General features: G+C 46.5%; 1 protein-coding gene across 3 annotated transcripts in view; it reads left to right on the top strand.

The window, feature by feature from the left end:
• The window catches only part of Rpa1 (replication protein A1), a 51,095-nt gene extending 30,853 nt beyond the window's left edge, over positions 1–20,242 (top strand). For all 3 annotated transcript variants that reach the window (NM_001394069.1, XM_008767961.4, XM_063268676.1), the window contains 12 exons: positions 1,530–1,622; positions 3,943–4,075; positions 5,228–5,330; positions 7,060–7,128; positions 7,253–7,445; positions 7,590–7,729; positions 8,044–8,192; positions 10,179–10,311; positions 12,921–13,097; positions 13,852–13,959; positions 17,896–17,982; positions 19,203–20,242. In NM_001394069.1, coding sequence (NP_001380998.1) covers positions 1,530–1,622; positions 3,943–4,075; positions 5,228–5,330; positions 7,060–7,128; positions 7,253–7,445; positions 7,590–7,729; positions 8,044–8,192; positions 10,179–10,311; positions 12,921–13,097; positions 13,852–13,959; positions 17,896–17,982; positions 19,203–19,301 — 1,484 coding nt within the window. In that variant the 3' untranslated portion in view covers positions 19,302–20,242. The remainder of the gene's footprint in view (positions 1–1,529; positions 1,623–3,942; positions 4,076–5,227; positions 5,331–7,059; positions 7,129–7,252; positions 7,446–7,589; positions 7,730–8,043; positions 8,193–10,178; positions 10,312–12,920; positions 13,098–13,851; positions 13,960–17,895; positions 17,983–19,202) is intronic.
• The last annotated feature ends 748 nt before the right edge of the window (positions 20,243–20,990 follow it).

Genomic DNA, 20,990 nt, shown 5'->3' with positions numbered 1-20,990 from the left:
TCTATGGCAGAAGGGAAGAACTGACTCCCTCAGGATGTTCTCTGACCTCCACATAGGCACATTCATGAGGCACACACGCGAGCAAATGCACATTCTTTTTTACAGAAGAAGAGAATTTAGCTGGAAGATAGGTTACTTTTTAAAATGTTCTTATGAAGCAGGCGAATGTCCACCCTTTTCTAACTACTTCCCTTCAGTGTTATCCACTGAGCAACTTACTTTTCCCTTGCTGGTTTTAAAACAGCTTCATTTAAGACTGAAACTGGAATGGGTGACCATGGCTTCAATGGTGATGGAAAGACTGAGCTATAAAGGCAAGGTTTCATTACCTGTGCCCCTCCCTATGTAGACAGGTGTCTCGGTTTTTCTCTCTATAGAAGAACTATAGCATAATCAGTTCTGTTTAATCTTTTAAACTTAAGGCTAAATGTATTTGTCTCTGATGACACAGTTACATCTCATTTCCCTGAGCTACTTAAGAGTGATTTTTCCAAAAATGCAATAAATGGGTATGTAACATGCCCCGTGAGTTAGGACCTCAGGAAGCCCAGCAGGAGTAGAACTTACAGTTGGAGAAGGAGCCTCAGCGGCAAGGGAGATTTCCTGCCTGTGCGTACCAGTTTTAGTGTTTAGGGAGCTCTGGGACATATTTTTTTACTGCCTTTGTAATCTGCAAGCGCTCTAGGTGAGCATCCAGATGAGACTGGCTTCAGCCTGCAGAGCCAATCACAGAAATGAAATCAACCCCATAAACTCGTTATTTTAAAACATAGTGGTAGGCAATTTACAATGTTAACATTCTTCAACTTCGTAAACATTTGTATAAAGGGTGAAGGGTAAATACGTGCTCTGACTGTGTGGCGTTTCTTATTTTCTGCTTGAGAGACGTGTTCGTTTCCCCTCCTTTTTATCTCCCTGTTGCCTTGACACGGCTCCTCTGAACTCTGTTCTCATCTCTCCCTGCTGTGACAGTTCCCTAGCACTTCACGGTACCTGAGACTCTTTCAACTCCTATTTTCCACCAGCTGTCAGTTACAAAATAAGGTTGCTTTGTTTGGGGGAAAGGGTAGAATCCTTTCTAAATGTCTCCTTTCCCTTTGAAGCCAAAGCACTTGAGAGACAATTGAACTGCTTTTAGGTTTTCTTTACCACCCTGCTTTCTCTTCTGATGGATCCTGCCATGAACACACCGTCCTGTTGATGACATCGATTTGTTGCTATGGAAATAGTGGTAGTATCACAGATTCAGCCCAGTGGCTTTACTGCGGGTTCTTGAAGGAGAACTGGGCAAGGCTTTAGGGAGAACCTCATTAAAACTCAGAGCTGCCAATTCTGAACAGTTGAAAGTTAAATGGAACCAACCTTTACTGTACACAGACAAAAGAGTGAGTCCTTTGCAGACGCAGGGACTGCACTCTGGTGCATTCTGTTCCTCCAAGAGCTGAAGGTGGGGTTTCCTAAGGTATTTACTGCTGGTGTTGAAATCTCTTGACTGGGTTTGCACTGAATTGGCCTGTTTTAATCTCCAGGACATGCGCAGCAGCAAGCAGTCTCTGCCCCAGCCTCTGCAGCGACACCACCAGCCAGCAAGCCCCAACCGCAGAATGGGAGCTTGGGAGTGGGTAAGATGTGACGTAAGAGTATTGCAGTTATGGGTCAAGATTGGAATAATGTTTGAAATTTACTGAGACTGATCAGTTTCAAAATTCTCTTCATGAGTCAGGCAGAGTAGCCTAGGCCAGCCCTTGGGAGGTAGAGGCTGGGGAATTGGAAGTTTAAGGTCATCCATCATCCACTACATGGCAGGTTCAAGGCCAGCTTGGATTACATGATACTATACTATATCAAAAAACAAAAATAAAACAAAAAAATTCCATTCATGGTAGAATTGCAAAGAGTAATTCCAATTACTGTAGAATATATTTTATGAAGGTAGTTAGTTAAAATACACTGTCCTGACCCAAAGATGTGCTCCTCTTACTTAATACTCTGTCTGGTAGTTGCTCGTTTTTACCTTACATTCTGTGCCTTTTGTGAATTTTTTTAAAATTTCCACCTTTTTCCACCTACCATGCACTTGTTACATTTGGCTTCTTTCTCCACGTTTCTCATTTGCCTTTATAGCTCGAGTAGCACTTTTCTCATCCCTCCTTAGACAGAGCACTCCTTTGGCATGGAGACCCACCTGCCTCCACAGTGCCAGCCAGGGTTATTGGCCGTGGCTCCTATGTTTTCATCTCTTTCCTTTTTTAGCTTACTGGTTCTTTGTGAATTTCACATCATGCACCGCTCCCACTCATCTCCCTTGTACCTGCCCTCCACCCTTGCAACCTCTGCTAAAAGAAAAAAATGTGACTATGCAAGCTGTAGCATGTGACAGTGTATCCCAGAGTGCACCCTTTCGTCCACACGTCTTCACTCACAAATGTTCACTGCAGTGAAGTCGTTGGTCTGGTTTGAGGTCTCTGGCTTCTGCTACACTATCAATACTGAACCCTCACTGGGACTCCTCAGATAGCCTGTTGTCCTGTATCATGGAGAGCCTATAGTTTTGAATATGTAAGACACTCCCCTTCACATGCTCTAGTGGTTCATTGATAGGGTAGATGTTGGGGTGGACCAACTCAAAGCCCTGAATTTGGGCCTGGGTTGTAACTGAGTTGGCACGGTCAGCACCCAGGCCCCCAGAACAAGCACTCAATGCCATGGCTAGCTTATCCAATGCTGGATCCAGCAAAGGTCAGACAGGTCCTGGGCCAGTGCCCCTGGGCCGGCTGACCCATGCTCGTGCATGCCATCAGGGACAGCTCTACTGTGCTGCCCAGGGGCTCAAGGTTGCAGGGCTTGAACTCAATATCTGCCTTATTTTGACTCCTGAGTGTTGGGGCTAAAGGTGTGTGCCACCATGCTTGACTATATTTAAAAAAATAATCTTAAAGAGCCAAGCATAGTAGTACTTACCTTTAGCCCAGCACTTGAGCCAGCCACGGCTACCTAGTGGAAAGATGAGGTGACTTAGTAGTTAGGAGCATACACTGCTTTTGTAAAGGACCTGAGTTTGATTCCCAGCGTCCATGCCAGGTGGCTCACAGCCACCAGCTCCAGAGGATCTTAGAACCTCTGAGGCAGCCACACACATGGCATACACTCACAGACACACGAGTGAAAAGTAAAATCGTTTTGAACGACATTTTGGTATAAAGGTGGTAAATTTGAAGTCAGAACTTGGTGAATTGCAAGCTGAAGCTCCATAGTAAACCGTGTGCCCGTAAAGGACCTCACTTGCCGATAGGCTTTGCTTTGTGCTCTCGGCCTGTGGAGAGCGGCTGTGTGGAGAGCGGCTGTGTGGAGAACAGCCGTGTAGCTTGGACCAAAGGAAGTGAGGGGGTTGCAGTACTAGGCTCCCACCCTGTTTGACCAAAAACTGTTCTTCGTCTCTGACCCCAGCTGAACCCCCCTATAGATTCCATCCTAGTGGCTCCTTCCCTGTGACAGGGTTGAGATGACACTGCTATAAGTGTCCTTCATGGCTCCTCAGCTCCCAGCCTTCCTGTGGCATGTTCACAGTGAGAATTAACTCTAAACTTATGAGAGTTAAATAAAAAATGGTTGTCCAGCAGGGCAGATGGCTTGGTGAATATAAAATTGGCTATACAGCTATGGGGCTCTGCGTTCAAATCCTGAGAGCCCACGTAAAGCCAGATGCAGTAGAGCAGCTCTAATGACTGTGCCCTTAGGAGGTCAGAGGTGGAGACAGGGCAGTCCTTGGGCGCTTGTGCCCACTAACCTGGCAAGTGTGGTGGAAAGACAACAAAGGGAGCCTGTCTCACAAAAGGTGGCCTTTTGAGATTATCATCTGACCTCCAGATGCGTGCCATGGCGCGTGCACCTGCGCTTAGAAATAAAAGGAAATGACTGTCCTTTTTCTCTTGTGTTATATAGGTTCCACTGTAGCTAAGGCATACGGGGCCTCAAAGCCGTTTGGAAAGCCTGCTGGAACTGGCCTGCTGCAGCCTACAAGTGGGACACAGTCCAAAGTGGTACCCATCGCCAGCCTCACCCCTTACCAATCCAAGTGAGTTATTGCACTGGACGAGTGTGGGACTCGGTACAAATGGTCTAGGAAGTTACTGTGTGCTCATGTGTGACTTACGTGTAAACTCGGGTCACCACCGCATAGGGTGTGTTTCTTAATTTTCTAAGAAGAATACAAATTATGACAGCCTTTAATATTTTTATCCAGAAGACTGACAAAAATGGCGTCCTACTGTAGCCTGTAGAGGTTTCACTGGTTTTTAAAATTTAGAGGTTAAAATTATTTACTGCTTAAAAAGTTATTTGGTAGGCTTAAGAATAAAAAGGGATGTGTGTGCGTGCATTTCATCTCATATAAATAGATGACTTTTAGTCCAAAACTTGTTACCATGGTTTAATTTGGCTAAGATAATCTGTCCTATTTGTATTAACCACATTAATATGCCATAGACATGGATTTCTTTGATATTACTTTTTTCCATTAAAAATTAATTAAAACAGTGAACATTAGTGGGCTTTTTTTTTTTTTCTGTAGAATTCTTTAAGCTATGATCTTACTTATCCTGCAATACTTGGTAGAATAGAGGAGATAATCTCCCCTGTAAAATTCTAAGTAAGGAAACCAGTGTCCCCAAGTTTTGTTCTCAGGGTAGGCACTAGGCCAAGGTTTTGGGTCTGGGGACTCCACTTTTGGTAGCCTCTCAACAGTCATACCATTTTGGGGTGCTTCCTTTTGGTGGCCCATGGGTACCATGCTTTGTAGCCCTGTGTTTATATTTGGGATGCACTAGAAATGTGGCAGACATTGATAGTGATTGTGTCAGCTCCTGTAATTGGAAATAGTAGCAAAATATAATTGCTGGTATAACTGCATTTTTTCCCTTGGAACCTTTCATTAAAGGGGTATTGTTGCCTTGGTGATGTTTTTTGAGGAAGGGAGAGGGCTTATAAATTTAGTTATTTGACAGGAGAATGAGTTAGTGTTAAACTACCTGGTATATTTTACTGTTTGCTTATTCTGTAAACTGTCAAACCTGTATGTCACCTTGGGGTTTTAATTAGCTGGATTAAAATGCAGCGAGCATTGACAGACTGCAGAAGAGAAGAAAGGCCACAGGAAGAGGATTTCCTGCTCACCTTCATTCCACATGAGAGAGACTCCAAACACTAATGTTAGCTGTTTGGTTTTTAGGTGGACGATTTGTGCCCGTGTCACCAACAAAAGTCAGATCCGTACCTGGAGCAATTCCCGTGGGGAAGGAAAGCTCTTCTCTATAGAACTTGTGGATGAAAGTGTGAGTATGTGCCATTCCTCCGTTCGGGAGCTGCTGGCCTCCTTGACTTGGGGCTCAGAAAGAAACATGGTGGTCATCGTGGCTTTCCTTCTGTTGGAGACCTTTGATGCTCTCTGGGACACAGGGCTAGATGTCAGATAAAATGCTCCCACAGGAGAGCATCTGTAACAATAGAAGACATCAGTATACTGTAGATAGTCTCTGTCTGGAGAGACTGCAGTCTAATTACATTGCTGGGGGCACAGTCGAAGCCCTGGGGTGATACCTGCAGAGCAGGGCGTTTGCCTCCAGCAGAAGCAGGCGGCAGCTATGCAGCTTTAACTAGTCTGCGATGGCTTCTGCCGGTTTATACTCACTGTGCTTTACTTAAAGCAAATGCAGGGCCCAGAGAGATGACTCAGCAGTTAAGAGTACTGGCTGCAGGGTTGGGGATTTAGCTCAGTGGTAGAGTGCTTGGCGCAAGGCCCTGGGTCCGGTCCCCAGCTCCAAAAAAAAAGAGTACTGGCTGCTCTTTGAGAGAACCTAGGTTCAATTCTCAGTACCAACACAGTAGCTCATAACCATCTGTGACTTAAGTTTCAGTGATCCAGCTCCTCTCCTGGTCTCCCTCAGGCACCAGGCACTCAAGTGATGCATATATGTGTGTGTGTGTGCGTGCGTGTGTGTGTGTGTATATATATATATGCAGGCAAAGACCCCAGGCATAAAAGAAACAGTGACGCCAGTGAGGTCAAAGCTTTGGAGCTTCTTCCTCCTCTTCTCCTTCCTCCTCCTCTTCCTCTTCCTCTTCTCCCCCCTCTTCTTCCTCCTCCTCCCCCTCCTTCTCCCCTCCTCTTCCTCCTCTTCCTCTTCTTCCTCTTCCTCTGCCTGTTATGCTGTGGCATGGCAGACACCAGTATCAGACACTAATTTCCTGCAGCTTGTCTGGGTAAGATTTTAGCCATTTAGTTAAGTTTCTTATCCATCTGTAACATATTGCCTGACAGAAAAGTAACAGTGAAATCAGCTTGAAAGCATGACTTGTTGGAACATTTTTGGCACCAGCTCCTGACTGTGAAGTAAGCCGTCACTTAGGTTGCAGGCGTGAGGAAGACTGCTGAATCATTGGAGTTCAGCCCGCCTTCCTGTGGGCTTCCAGCCCGTCACTCAGGATCCAGAACCTTATGTTTTCATTATCGGAATATCAAACTATTTCTTCCAAAAATGTTTTGATAAAATGTAAATTATTTTAGTGTGTGTGCACACACGCATGTGCAAAGGCTGGAGAACAGCTTGGTGGGGTGATTGCCTTCTACATTCACGTGGGCTCCAAGGACTGAACTAGGGTGGCCAGATTTGCACAGTAAGCACCTTATCTACCAAACTATCTTACAAGCTTCCTTACTGTATGTTTTAACATGGATGGTTAAGTCGTAACCATAGGGATGGATGGAGATACATACATACATACATACATACATACATACATACATACATACATATATATATATATATATATATATATATATATCAGGTATCTGAAGTAGCTGAGCCTCTCTTGTTTTACCAGAGCTGATGGCTTCAAAGTGTTAACTGCGTGTGGGTTTCTGGGATGTGTGCAGCCCTGGGAGGGTCTCTTGATACTTGGGCTGTTGCTCCAAAGATGCTAATTGTCAAAATGGCCTGCTCTCGCTGTTCAGAGCGAGGGCCAAGCAATGCAGTTGTGATGTGCTCTCCCTTGCTTTTGCAGGGTGAAATCAGAGCTACGGCTTTCAATGAGCAGGTGGACAAGTTCTTTCCCCTTATTGAAGTGAACAAGGTAAGACAGTGTGGAGTCTGAGCTGACAAGCTGAACAGTGAGGGCCATGAGCACAGTCGGAAAGCTGCATCGTGGGGACGGGTTTGATGGCTGACTAGCGTCCCTGACTTGGCCTCTCTTGCAGGTGTATTACTTCTCCAAGGGCACTCTGAAAATCGCTAACAAACAGTTCTCAGCTGTTAAAAATGACTATGAGATGACCTTCAATAATGAGACGTCTGTCCTTCCCTGCGAAGATGGCCATCACTTACCCACAGTTCAGTTTGACTTCACAGGGATCGGTGACCTAGAGAGCAAGTCTAAAGACTCACTTGTAGGTGCGTCCAGGGGTGAGGGTAGAGAGAGGTGATTTTGTCTCCAGTGTTTGGGGTGATCGCAACTAGCGTGCTTGCCTTTCATCCCTTGGCCATGTTTTAAGAGGATCCTTGATGAGAGCTGTTACAAAGTGTTCTTTGTTTCAGACATAATTGGAATCTGCAAGAGCTATGAAGATGCGACTAAAATCACAGTGAAGTCTAACAACAGAGAAGTTGCTAAGAGAAATATCTGTTTGATGGACATGTCAGGGAAAGTGGTGACTGCGACGCTGTGGGGAGAAGACGTGAGTCCTTGCACTGAGCAGAACCCTGGGGTGGGGTTCTCGTCTTCCTGAGCTGTGGGACTTTAGCTCAGAGAGTAGTGCTGTCCAGCAAGCATTTGAAGTCCTCCACTTGTATGAGATGATTGCAGCTTCCCATAGTGCAGTGCTCCTTACTCTGGCTCACTCAGGAATATAGAGACAGATTAGCTTCCCTCAAAGTCTAAGCAGATTCTTGAGTCTGAGTCTGTCTGTATTCACCCTGTATTCGTTGACTGTTCTCCATAAAACCATCCGGTACATTGTTCTTGCCGATGATGTTTGTGTTTGCTTTGCAGGCTGACAAGTTTGACGGTTCTAGGCAGCCTGTGATGGCCATCAAAGGAGCCCGAGTGTCCGACTTTGGTGGGCGGAGCCTCTCTGTCCTATCATCTAGCACTGTCCTTGTGAATCCTGACATCCCAGAGGCCTATAAGCTCCGTGGATGGTAGGTTTTTGGAACTCAGCTAAGGGGTTATTTGTGTTCAGGCTTTGGTGAGAGCTAGATAGTGTCAGCATGTGGGCTTCTGCCAAGCTATTTTTGCCAAGCCTTTGCTATTGAGTGAAGTGGTTCCTATATTTCTTGGAGGCATTATGTCTTCGGAGATGGTGGCCTGAAAGCCCTCTTACACCGACAAGCCCACGATCCCCTGATGAACCTAGAGAGTCAGAGAAAGCAATTAGAACTTAAGTGCTGCGTGCTGACCTTGATCCCACCAGGTAGACAAGGTTTTAACAGCTGCGTGCTGGAGAGCAGTGCTGAGAGCATCTCCGGTTTGCGCTGTGGGCAGCTGATGTGGGGGTAGAATGTACCGTCTTACTCTGGTGAGGCTCTGGAGCTGGTCACATCTTCTGTTGTGCAGTCACTGACTCGGCTGTTGCACAGTGAGAACAATGGGCTCTTTGTTGCCTTTACATTGTTAGTCCCAAGGCACTCAAGGGATGAGGAGAGCTTGTTAGAATCTCCACACCATACCGAGCTTTTTAAGGCATTAAACTCTGCCTTGGAAGAGCACTCCATCCTCAGAGTGTCGTGTGGGAGGATCGAGGTGGTGAAAGTAATTTACCTAACCCGAGCTTAAGGAAACTGAATAGCTGTAGTCACAGGGTGGACATGTATGGTTTCCAGCTGTGCCTTAGAGTTTAGGGGACTCGAGAAAAAGAGCTCATATTTCATACTCCTCGTTTTTGTTTTGAGTCTGATATAAACCAATAACAATAATTAATACTTAGAGCGTCTGGGGTGTCTGTCACATGTCATGCTCAGTGGTGTCGGTCCGTCTGTGTAACTGCTGATAGCTAGCATTGCATCGTATGACAATTCCCTAGGATGACCAGAGACAACCATGGTATTGGTCTAGTTCGTTGGTTGGTTTCCCTCCCAGGCTCTGAGCACAACTCCAGGTTAATTGTGTGCCCGCATTAAGGAGTTAATATTTCACTGTCAGTAACTGTGATCACAGAAAACACAAACAGGCATGTCTGTCCCCTGAACAGAATACCGTCATTGATCTACGAGTTCAGTGCACACACCCCACCCAGACAAGGATTGGAGATGTTTAGATCCTGGCACTGACAGAGCGGATTTTTACTGTAAGAGCGGCTGCCTGTCTCCTGGCTCTGTTGACTCCTTATGAGCTGTCTTTGGTGGCAAATGCCTGTGTGAAGTTTTTGAAGCCTTAAACTTGTGTGGCTAGTTGTGGTGAAACAGATTTATGGACCTTGTCCTCTGGTGGATGTGGCTGCTTACCTGACAGAATGAGAAGGTGATTGTGGCCTAGGGCAGCAGCCACTCTGTTGGGTAGTCTCTTTTTAGGGAGTCAGTCCTGTGGGGGGAGCTTTAATTACCTACCACTCATATAGTTGATGGCGTCTTTAATCTCAGGCACACTGTTCTCTGCCACTACCCTGTCCTTGCTACCTTCTCCCTGGCCTCGTTTCCTTCAGATTAGCCAATAGATGGTCAAGAAGTATAATCAATTTTAATAATAATTTCATATAAATGAATTTAACCTTGATATTTCCATAAACAAATCCTCGCTGAGAATGCAGATCTCTAACACAGCAGATAATGCCTTCTGATGAAGTACATTGAATTCTATAACTGATTAGGCTTAAAAGATTTTCTCCCATGAAAACATTTTTGGCAGACTCATTAAACAAAAATGTCCCTTTTCATCTGATGCATTTTGGTGATTGGGGTGAAGGCTCGAAGTCTGGGGGACTGCCAGTGTTGCCTGCTGTTGCCGACTTTGTTCATGGCTGTCAGTTTGGAGCAGGGGTCTGTGGTACTTTGGCATTTCGTTTCTTTAGTGGACTGGGTGTGCTGGGACCCAGGTGAGAGCTGAGGGACAGAGCTTGTAGCTGGTGTATTCAAACAACACATTTGAGAAGGATGTAAAGTTCCTATCAGCAATATCTTTTTTCTCCCTAGGTTTGACTCAGAAGGACAAGCCTTAGATGGAGTTTCCATCTCTGATCTCAGGAGTGGAGGGACCGGAGGGAGCAACACCAACTGGAAAACTTTGTATGAAGCTAAATCCGAGAACCTGGGCCAGGGCGACAAGGTACCTCACACCCTTACTCCACAGAGGCCTAGAAAACGCCAGGGCTGAGCTTTATACCCGTTGTCTGGTGCTGGTTCAGGGCTGTGCTCTTACTGGGACCCCAGAGGCCCGCTCCAGAGCACCATGTTACTGCTCTTCAGTCATGGCCGGTGTAGAGACCATGCGTGCCGGGGGATGTATTGTAGCCGCTGGTGTGAGGCAGGACTGGTGTGGAGAGCTCTTGGATACTGAGGAGGTGGTGATAACCAGGCTTTGCAGGATAGTGTGTGCCGGCCTCAGGTCCATGTTGGATTTTGAACAGACCGTTCTCATGCTGCCGCCCTGCCATGGGCTGGCTCTGGTATTCCATTTCCGTTGCAGCTTCCATTTAAATGTGTTCTTAGTGATCCTCTTCCTACCTGGTCTAACCTGCGTTCTCTTGGATGTTTGAATCATTTATTTCTATTGTACTCTGAATACCGCTTGCTGCTGCCCCGTTATTGCCATAGTGTACAATATAGGTTTTCTTCCTCACTGTCTCATTTCACTGTGCGCCCGATCCATCACTGTCATCCACAGCAACTTATAATGCTATTACAGGACATCCTGAGAATTAAACGTCGGCTAGATTCCTGTTTTCTTCTCACCTAGTTGCTCTCTTAAACTAAAGACAGCCAGTAGACAGCCAGGACCAGGAATACAGAATACCTGTCTGCTCTCAGACTTGGGAGCAGGCTGAGTCTGAGTCTAACCGGGAAATGCAGAGAAGCTCTTTAGGCACTCTCCTAAAATTTATTTCTCTACAGTTTTCTCTTTAAAACTGTAGGATAAGGCATGAGTGTTTCACCTCGGTGTATAGAAATCAAACTCGCCCTTGTGGGTCCCAAGGACCAACCTCAAGTCCATCCAGCTTGACAGCCAGCACCTTCGCTTAAGCCGGCAGAGTGGCCTGAGGCCCTGCATGTGAGCTTAAATGAGTGGCAGGTGCCCAAGGATGTCAGGAGGAGGACATCAGATCCCCTGGAACTGGAGTTATAGATGTTTGTGAGCCACCATGTAGGTGCTGGGAAGTTGATCTTGTGTCTCTGCATAAGCAGCCAATGCTCTTACCCTCTAATTCATCTCTCCATCCCCACCCCTAAGCCTTCTTATGTATTCAGTTCTGTCGAGCTGAGGGTTAAAACCAACAGCTCGTGCATGCTAAGCAAACTCTTCCACTGAGCTACACCCACAGCCCTAAAGCTGTCTAAACTGGTTTCTAACATAGTCTCTTTAAATGGCCATAATTGGTTTTGCTCCTCTGGAAGAACCAGTGTAAGCCAGGCATAGTGGCAAATGCCTTTAATCCCAACACTTTGGGAGGCAGTGGGTCTCCGAGTTTGATATCAGCTCAGTCTGTATAGAGAGCTCTACCGACAGCCAGGGCTACACAGTGGGAACCTGGCCGTGGGCTGGGGGAGTGGGTAGCCTATCTCTGAATTCAGGATCTACCTGCATTTTGCAGTTTACTTGCCATGACTGAGTATAAACAAAAACAAGAGCTTCTGTGAAAGGTTCATCGAAAAGCAGGTATCTCCCCTGCCGTGACTTAGTTCCTTGCTGGTTACTTACCAGGGATTTTCCATTTAGAAGGTCTTAGTCATGGGTATGTTTGCATTCTCTCAAACTTACTTAGTTCAGGCGCTGTCAGGGCTGTGACTCGCTGTCTGTCACCACCAGTAAGAGTTTGCTGGTTCACCTTCTGTCTTCATGTTGTCTTCGGGTTGTCCTGACCCACAGCAGCTGGTTGAGGAGTGGCAGTAGAGACTGACTGAAGGGCTCGTTGGGCCTAAAGGGTTTTCTGGCTGGTCTGGGGAAAGGCTTACCGATCCCTCAGGATAAGGGTAGAAATCCCTGTGTAAGGAATGATGTGCTTGGCCAGCAAGGTGACTCAGTATAAAGTGCCTGCCCCTGAGCCTGACAGCCTGAGTTCGCTCTCCCGCACTCACCTGGTGAAGGGAGATCACCAAGTTGTCCTCTGGTCTGCTGGCCCTCACACACATGCTATGGTATATATGAATACATGCAAAACCACTATATACACATTGAATAAATGTAATTTTGAAAAATAATTTTTAAATATTCTGTGTCAAGATAACTCAGCTGTTAAAGGCACTTTTTCTGCTATCTTGGAAACCTGAGTTCCCTGAAACCCACAGTGGAAGAAGAGAACTGACTCCTGAAAGTTGTCCTCTGACCTGTGCACACATGCATACTTGCATTCATATACTTGTGGACATCATATACACGGATACATGTATGTAATAACTGTAAAAAGAATTAAGTGGCCAGGTGTTATGGCTAAGCACTCTAGAGACAGAGGCAGACTGACCTCTCTGAGTTCAAGGCTAGCTAGTGAGCTGCCGTCTCCAACAAGGGGAAATGCTGTGCCTGACTGCTGGTTTGTAACCTCTGTGGGTTTGCGTGTAGCACGTGTGATTTCTGAAACCACAGCGTTAGCGACTCTGTAATCGCTCGGTGAGTATGGGACTAGAATATGCACACACTCACTACTAGAAGGAGGAGCGGCTCTGAGTCACTTGTTCCAGACCTGTGTAGCCCGCTGATGCCGGCTCCCTTTTCTCCTGCAGGCGGACTATTTCAGCACTGTGGCAACAGTGGTGTTTCTTCGCAAAGAGAACTGTATGTACCAGGCCTGCCCGACCCAGGACTGCAATAAGAAAGTGATTGACCAGCAGAATGGGTTGTACCGCTGTGAGAAGTGCGACCGGGAATTTCCCAATTTCAAATACCGCATGATCTTATCGGTGAGTAGAGTGGATCATGAGAAGCCTTATGGTGTTCATGGACTGACTGTCATAGGCATGACACTGGAGGGTGTGGTTGGTGGTGAGGAAGTCACAGATGAATTTGGACTGGACAAATTGTAAATAAGGAAGGCTTTGCCCTGCTGGACAACACTGTCTCAAAAACTAAAAGATGTCAAGCGTGGTGAAGGAGGGGAGAGAACAAATCAGTAAAATAAAAAGAAAGGAACCCATTATTACCATGGAGGCTCATTTAAAAACTTGCAGTGCGAAGCCTTTTGCATTAAGAAGGAACCGCTCTAACTGGTGCTTCTATGTCTGTGGGAGTTGAGTTGGCCTAGCTCCTGAGGTCTAAACTCACATCTCCAACAGACTGAGCTAGACCACATTTTAAACTTCTTCCTATGGCATAAGACTGGCATAGCATTACCTGCACTTAACAATGCTAGCCCAGCATAGCCTCCCAAGTGTGCTCAGAGCATTCCATAGCCTACGCTTGGTCAGAAGCACCTGACACACAGCCCGCTTTATGATAAAAGTATCGAGTAGCCCCTGTGATGTATTGGATACTGTACTAAAAGTGAACCTTCTCATATGAGGGGACTGTTAACCAAAGCACAGAGATGGGCCTGTGTATGATGCAACACCTTTTCTCCTTGGAATTACTTTAAGTGGGAAAAGATAATCCCCCCTCCTTGTTGTGTCTTCCTTTTGTTATTTACTCGCTGAAATAATAGAGCTGTGGTCTTTTTAGGTAAATATTGCAGATTTTCAGGAGAATCAGTGGGTGACGTGTTTCCAGGAGTCCGCGGAGGCCATTCTTGGACAGAACACTGTGTACCTTGGGGAACTCAAAGAGAAGGTTGGCTGCGTGTTTGTCAGCATGGTGATGTGCTTGCCTGGTGCCACTGAGCTGTTGCATGCTTGCTTTGGGTGTGGTGTCTGCGCTCTCACTGCACTGAGTGAGAACTTAACCTGTGTCCTCTGTGTGTGTCCTGTGAGGTGATGGCCTTGGGGACCGTAGAGCACATTGCACAGAAGCACCAGCCGCCATCGATGTCTCTCATGCATCAGAGCTGGTGCGCTTTCTTCCAGTCACTCTGGAGCTACAAGGTGTTTGAAATGGCTTGGGGTGGGTGTGCTCAGCCTAATAAACACCTTTTCAGAAAGTGGAGTCAAACCTTGGAGTAAATAAGATGTATAAGTGCACATCCAGGCACTGGTTTCCGGTTCTCAGGTGAAGGTCACAGGAAGAACTTTGGTTTAAGGGGAAGGCTTCATTTTATCTGCTGCAGTGATGGTTCCTGCCTGTTGTCCTGGCACTTGGGCTGAGGCAGGAGGATGACTCAAACCTCCAGGCCAGGCTAGTGTACAGAGTGAGTTCAAAGCCTGGACTGCATAGCAAGACCCTGTCTCAAAACTACATAGGTAGTGAACAGATGAGTTGGGACCCTTGAGGCAGCTCAGTGAGGGAAGCCCTTGGCAAGCAAGTCTAACCACACGAGTTCATCCCTGGGACCCCTGGGACATGGAAGGAGAGGACCCACTTCGTGAAGTTGTCCTCTGACCTCCATGTGTGAGCCTGGCGTGCACACCACACAATCAAAACAAACAGTTAAAAAATAACTGATTTCACCTTTACTGCATTTGCCTTCTTATGTGTTAGATTTATTTAATGCAGAGTAAGGATTATGCCGACCATAAGAAAGATACTTGCTGAGTTTAAAGAAAAAAGACTAGTTAGTAAAGCCGTGTTTTCTGGGCCGTGGGAATTTGTATCTATATATACAGTGCCCCTTCTCCTGTTTCCTCCACATTGGTTGGGGGCTTGTAAAGGCCATAAAAGAAGGTTTTGCCATTTGTTTTGCGTGCTTTCCTTCCTCTTTCTGCCCTCTGTTCTGTTTGGTTCTGCCCTCCCCTCCTATTTTAGATCATCCACGGGTCTGAGAAAATAGTCCCGAGAAGTCCTTTCTCAGAGATAACTGGGATTGACTGTTAAAGAGCAGCCTACCTTTTATCTGTTTTGCTGGCCCTCTACTTTCATATCAGATTCTCAGGCTTGGGCAGCCGTACAGGGTTTTTTATGTTGGCTGTTCTTGGTTCTGGTGAATGAGGACGCACAGGACTTCCCTCAGGAACCATGCTGTTCTGGGGGCAGCGTGCGACCCTGCCTCCCTGATCCCAAAAAGTAGAGGTATCTGGTTTATGTTTTAAGATTTAACATATTATTTTGTTTATATGTTAAAAGTCCAAAGAATGACTTTTCTCAAATGACAGAAGTCTACGATGAAGCTGTTTCCATACCCGTGTGATCTGCATGGTACTTAGCTTATATGAACTGTTAGTTTTATGTAAAATTGAACTTCATACTTTTTTGGTGTGGGTTTTTTTTTTGTTTGTTTGTTTGTTTGTTTGTTTGCTTGGTTTAGTTTGGTTTGGTTTTTGCCTCAGCAGTCTGAGGCAGGAGAAAGCCAAGTTAAAGGCCAACCTGCAACTTAGTGAACATGGTACAGGAGGGCCGAGGTCCCAGTGGTATCACCCCACACACCTCCAAAGAAAAATCCAACCTTAAAAAAGAATTACATCTCTGTGAGTTAGAGGCCAGCCTGGTCTACAGAGTTAGTTCCAGGATAGCCAGGGCTAACACAGAGAAACCCTGTCTCAAAAAGCAAAATCCACTAGCATTTAAGGATTGGAAAGAGGAAGGCATTTGTAGCCTTAAGTATATGATAATGTGAACATTTTTGTTTTGAGGCAGGGGTCTCATGCTGTAGCCCAAGACCAGCCTGTGTAGCTGAGGCTGGCTTCCCAGGCTGTAATCCTCTTGCTTTAGCCTCCAGAATACAGTTTTGCACCTATGCACCGTCAAGGCAGCTCTCCCCAGCCTCTTCCAATTATTTTACTAAGATTTTTTTGTTTGTTTTTAACTTTTTTGTTTTGTTTTGTTTTACTTTGAGACAAGTGTTTTTACTATGAAGACCTGGAGCTGACAAATCTCCTGTTTCCCCGTGCTGGAGTTAGAGACTTGCCCCTCCAGGCCCAGCGACTACTTAATTATTTTTTAATTTCCGTGCGAGTGGTTTGCCTGCAGGTATATAGGACCACTTTCCTGCCTGGTGCCTGAGGAGGCCGGGAGATGCTGTCAGATCCCTGGAACTGGAGTTCCAGGTGGTTGTGAGCGACCAAGTTGGTACCAGGAAAGGGCCATCTTCCTTTGCAAGAGCAATATGTGCTTTTAACCTCTAAGCCATCTCTCCAGCCTCCCCCACCCATTTCCTAATTCACACTGGGGAGATATGCTGGGGCTCAGATATCTCCCCCCACAAGTATTCCAAATTGTAGAAATGTGTTCCTAAGAGTATTTAAAAATTTTAATTGGGATAAAAAGACACATAAAGGGGTTGGGATTTAGCTCAGTGTTAGAGCACTTGCCCTGGGTTCCATCCCCAGCTCCGAAAAAAAAGAAGAAAAAAGACACATAAAAAACCATTATAGGGGTTGGGGATTTGGCTCAGTGGTAGAGCGCTTGCCTAGCAACTGCAAGGCCCTGGGTTCGGTCCCCAGCTCCGGGGGGAAAAAAAAAAAAGAAAACATTATGTAGGGGTTGGGGATTTGGCTCAGTGGTAGAGCGCTTGCCTAGCAACTGCAAGGCCCTGGGTTCGGTCCCCAGCTCCGGGGGGGGGGGGGGGGGGGGAGAAAACATTATGTAGGGGTTGGGGATTTGGCTCAGTGGTAGAGCGCTTGCCTAGCAACCGCAAGGCCCTGGGTTCAGTCCCCAGCTCCGGGGGGGAAAAAAAAAAAAAGAAAACATTATGTAGGGGTTGGGGATTTGGCTCAGTGGTAGAGCGCTTGCCTAGCAACTGCAAGGCCCTGGGTTCGGTCCCCAGCTCCGGGGGAAAAAAAAAAAAGAAAACATTATGTAGGGGTTGGGGATTTGGCTCAGTGGTAGAGCGCTTGCCTAGCAACTGCAAGGCCCTGGGTTCGGTCCCCAGCTCCGGGGGAAAAAAAAAAAAGAAAACATTATCTAGGGGTTGGGGATTTGGCTCAGTGGTAGAGCGCTTGCCTAGGAAGTGCAAGGTCCTGGGTTCGGTCCCCAGCCCCGGGGGCGGGGTGGGGGGATGACACACATTATATGTGGGGATTTTTTAAACCATTTTTGGATGAATATACATATTGGCATTAGCCATATTCACGTCGTCAGGCCTCTGGCTCCACTTCCCATCTCTAAAATGTTTCCCCTTTCCTGTCATGGAGCTCTGCCCATTGAGCAGCAGTGCTCCGTTCGCTGGCACTGGCAGCCAGGGCTCTGCTTCTGTGGGTTTAGTATAGTCTGTTCTCCGTATCCACAAATTCAGCCAGCTGAGGGTCAGAAATGTTTGGGGAGTAGATTGCACATTATTGACCTGTGCAGATTATTTTTCCTCATGGCTGTTCACTGGCCAATCCCTGTGTGCTCGCCTGGTATTTATGTTTGGTATTAGAAATAATCTAGAGCTGACTCAGCATGCAGGAGGATGTGCATGCGTCTGTGTAAACAACCAGTTTACATAGCAAACTTGATTATCCTTGGAATTGGGTGTCCGCTGGCGGTGGGGTTCCCAGGTACAGCCCTGTTCATACTGAAAGGAAAATAGTACTCCTCTGTAAGGAGTTTCATTCTTTAATAAAGTTCTCCTTAAACAGTTTTGTGGGATAAAACAACACCTACAAATCAGTCAATCCTACGTGATTTCACCCCTCAGTCTCTTCAGCAGTCTAATGGGTGTTTTCCAGTAGTCCCCATGTGTTGTTTTTACAGAACGAGCAGGCGTTTGAAGAGGTTTTCCAGAATGCCAACTTCCGATCATTTACATTCAGAATCAGAGTCAAGCTGGAGACCTACAATGTAAGTAATAAATCAGGTCGCTGGGATAGAGGCTGTGATGGGACCTTGCTGTTTGTGCCCACAGCAGCACCTCAATGTTAGTGTCAGGGCTTACCTAAAGCTGTGAGGCCTGTGGCAGGTCCGCTCACTGCCTGCACTGGGGTGGTGTGGAAGCCGACTTGAAGGAGACCATCCAGCCTTCTCTATTACAGCCTTCAGAGATCTTCGTTGTCTGTTTTCTTTCAGAAAATGATGTGTGTGGACTCTCATTTCCCACAGTTTAGGTTCTAAAACTCAGAGTATTAAACAAACACCACATGCTGGTAAAAGAACTCTGACAAGTGTTTAAATTAGTCCTGACATCACAGAGCTGCATGGTCATGATCAACCCTGCTTTCGGGACGGTCTGTCCTGCCCCAGCTATCTGTCCTCTGTTGACCCTCATAGCACCTTCTGTGTTGGAGCTGCTGTTGCCCAATTTTTCCGATGGAGAGACAGAGGTGTACAGAGTGACTCTGAGCCTAAAGCCAGGAAGTAGCAGAGCCAAGAGGCCAACCCAGGAGGTCTGGCTCTAACCATACTTGTAAACATCAGTACATTTAGTAATTACTAAGCGCATGGCACCCAGCTAGACGTATGTGCCTCTAGGGATCGTGTTCTGCCTCAAAGACACTGTTGAGTTCCTGGAGACAAGCTGAGGAGGAGTTCTGCCAACTCTCCTGTAGCCACAAAGTTTGCACATTCTGAATTATCAGCTTAGTACCTGTGAATAGATACTTCGGTTGTTGTGTTAAATGAGCATTATTGTGATGGTGTCAGAAAGTCAGGTGGACTAAGGGAGATCGTAGGGTTTTCCTCTCTCCTGGTGTGGGCAGGTGAAGAACAGAGAGGCAGCCTTGCCCAGAGCTGGAGCAGAAGCCAGAGTCCCTGCTACCACAGATGCTTTTCTGGATGAAGGCGATCTTTTAGGGCAAGTTATCTGTCTGCTCTGGGCCCCCATTGCACCCATATAAAGACAGAGCCTACTCCAGGATGATTGCTAGGTCTGAGCATAGGGTGCCTAGGATGGGGAAAGGCTCTGTGGAAGGGGATCTGGCCTATCTCCAGGAATTCACAGCACTTTCTCTCTGGGAAGTTCTAAACTTCCCTTCTTCCTGCTGGACTATCTGAAGCCAAGAAGGTTATCTCCACTGCTCCACACCAGGCTCTGCCACTCACAAACAGCTTCTTTCTTTTCAAAGGATGAATCTCGAATTAAGGCCACTGTGATAGACGTGAAGCCCGTGGACTACAGAGACTATAGCAAAAGGCTGATCATGAACATCAGGAAGAACATTTGATGTGAGCAAGTACTGCTGGTGGATGGAGAGGAAAGAACGGAAATAGAATGGCTTCCTTCCCACCCCCACCCTATATGACAGCCCCACAATGACAATGAAGATCCTCAGGAGAGACTGGCAACCTGTCTGCACCCCTTTTGGGACTCCTTGATAGGCAAAAGGCAGCGAGCTTAGAGGGCTGTGTCTAGACCTTCATGAAGTGCCAGCTCTCGGCTGGCAGGTAGCGTAGCAGCAGTCCCTCCTGTCTCTAGCTTTGTCGGTCACGCAGGAATTATGTCACAGGTCACTGACCCCACTCTGGATAATGAGGTGAATTATATGACCTGAAGTTTGCTTTTCCAGTGGTGGCACCTTTTTGTCTTGGGTTCCTCCTGGAGGCAGTAAGAGCGGGGAAGAACCCAGGTGTTTAGAGGGTGTGTCTGCCTAGAATCAAAGGCTCCATTTTGCAGAGGTACCACATGCTTGTTAATGCTTGGAATGGCAGAAGGGTGGAATTATTAATCAAAGGCCTATCATTAATATCTGAATATCCTTCAGGGTCTAATGGGTTTAATAGACTGAGTCAGATGCATCTGATATTAATCAAAATTGTCTCTTCTGAGGATGGCTGATAAGCATTGACTTGCTGTCCCCTTGGGGAAAAGCAAACCCCAAATTGCATAATTTACCTCATTATCCACAGGGTGGGGTCGGTTACTGGTAATATAGTTCCTGTGTGAAGATAACAGGATCTTGGTAAATCCGGCAAAGCCAGAGACAGAGGAGGGACTGGGACATCCAGGCCACGGCAGAGCACTGCTGCGGTTTCCTCAGTTAATGTTCGGTTTGGTTACCAGATGGCCCTGGACCTTTATTAGAGCTCTGTTAAATAGAGAGAGTTTAAGAAAGACGCCCTTTGTTTCCCTTGCTTTATTTGAATAAACAGTGTATCTGTGATCCTACTTTCTTTGACTGTAAAGGGTTCTTGTAACTGGAAAGCAATTAATTAGCCTTCATAATAAATATTCACTAGGGAAAGATGTTAACTCATTACAAACTCAGAGATTAGACTGAGGCCTGGAGATCATTCATACTAATGTTTGTAACCCTAAAATGCATCTTTAAATGAAAACACAAAAGGAAAAGCCATCGAGCCCAGGAATGCTGACGCCCTAGCCCTCTGGGGTTGTACTGATGTTTACACGGCAGTCTAACACCAAGCCAGCTTTGAAACGTGGAGACAGTGAGCGAGAAAGAAAACAGTCATTATGCTGCAAGGCTTCTCATTCAGCAAGAGCATGCTTGCTCAGTGTGTTCCTAATCATATTAATTATCTCTGGTTGCTGCAGCCCACCTCTTGGCATCTGCAGAACATCTCTGCCGGGATCCAGGCAGCGTTGCAGGTCCCCTGCAGCTGCAGGCCTGGCTTGTAATGTGTGCACAGAAGCTCGTGGTGGCTTTGTGGAGCCAAGGAATCACGGCACCCTGTGATTAGTTCCTTTTCTTGTTGCTATGACAGAAAACCTGTCAAAAGCAAGTTACCGGAGGAATGGCCTCTACTGGCTCACAGTTTGAGGGTATCATCCGTCATGATGGAAAAGGGAGGGGGTGGTAACAGCTCTTGCCACAGCAGCCAGTCACATTGTATCTGCTGTCCAGAGGGACCACGGTGAATATTAGTGTTTGGCTCACTTTCGACCTCTCGGGTAT

This window comes from Rattus norvegicus, chromosome 10 (assembly GCF_036323735.1).
Source record: "Rattus norvegicus strain BN/NHsdMcwi chromosome 10, GRCr8, whole genome shotgun sequence".
Classification (NCBI taxonomy): domain Eukaryota; kingdom Metazoa; phylum Chordata; class Mammalia; order Rodentia; family Muridae; genus Rattus; species Rattus norvegicus.
This window is presented reverse-complemented; position numbering and strand designations above follow the sequence as displayed.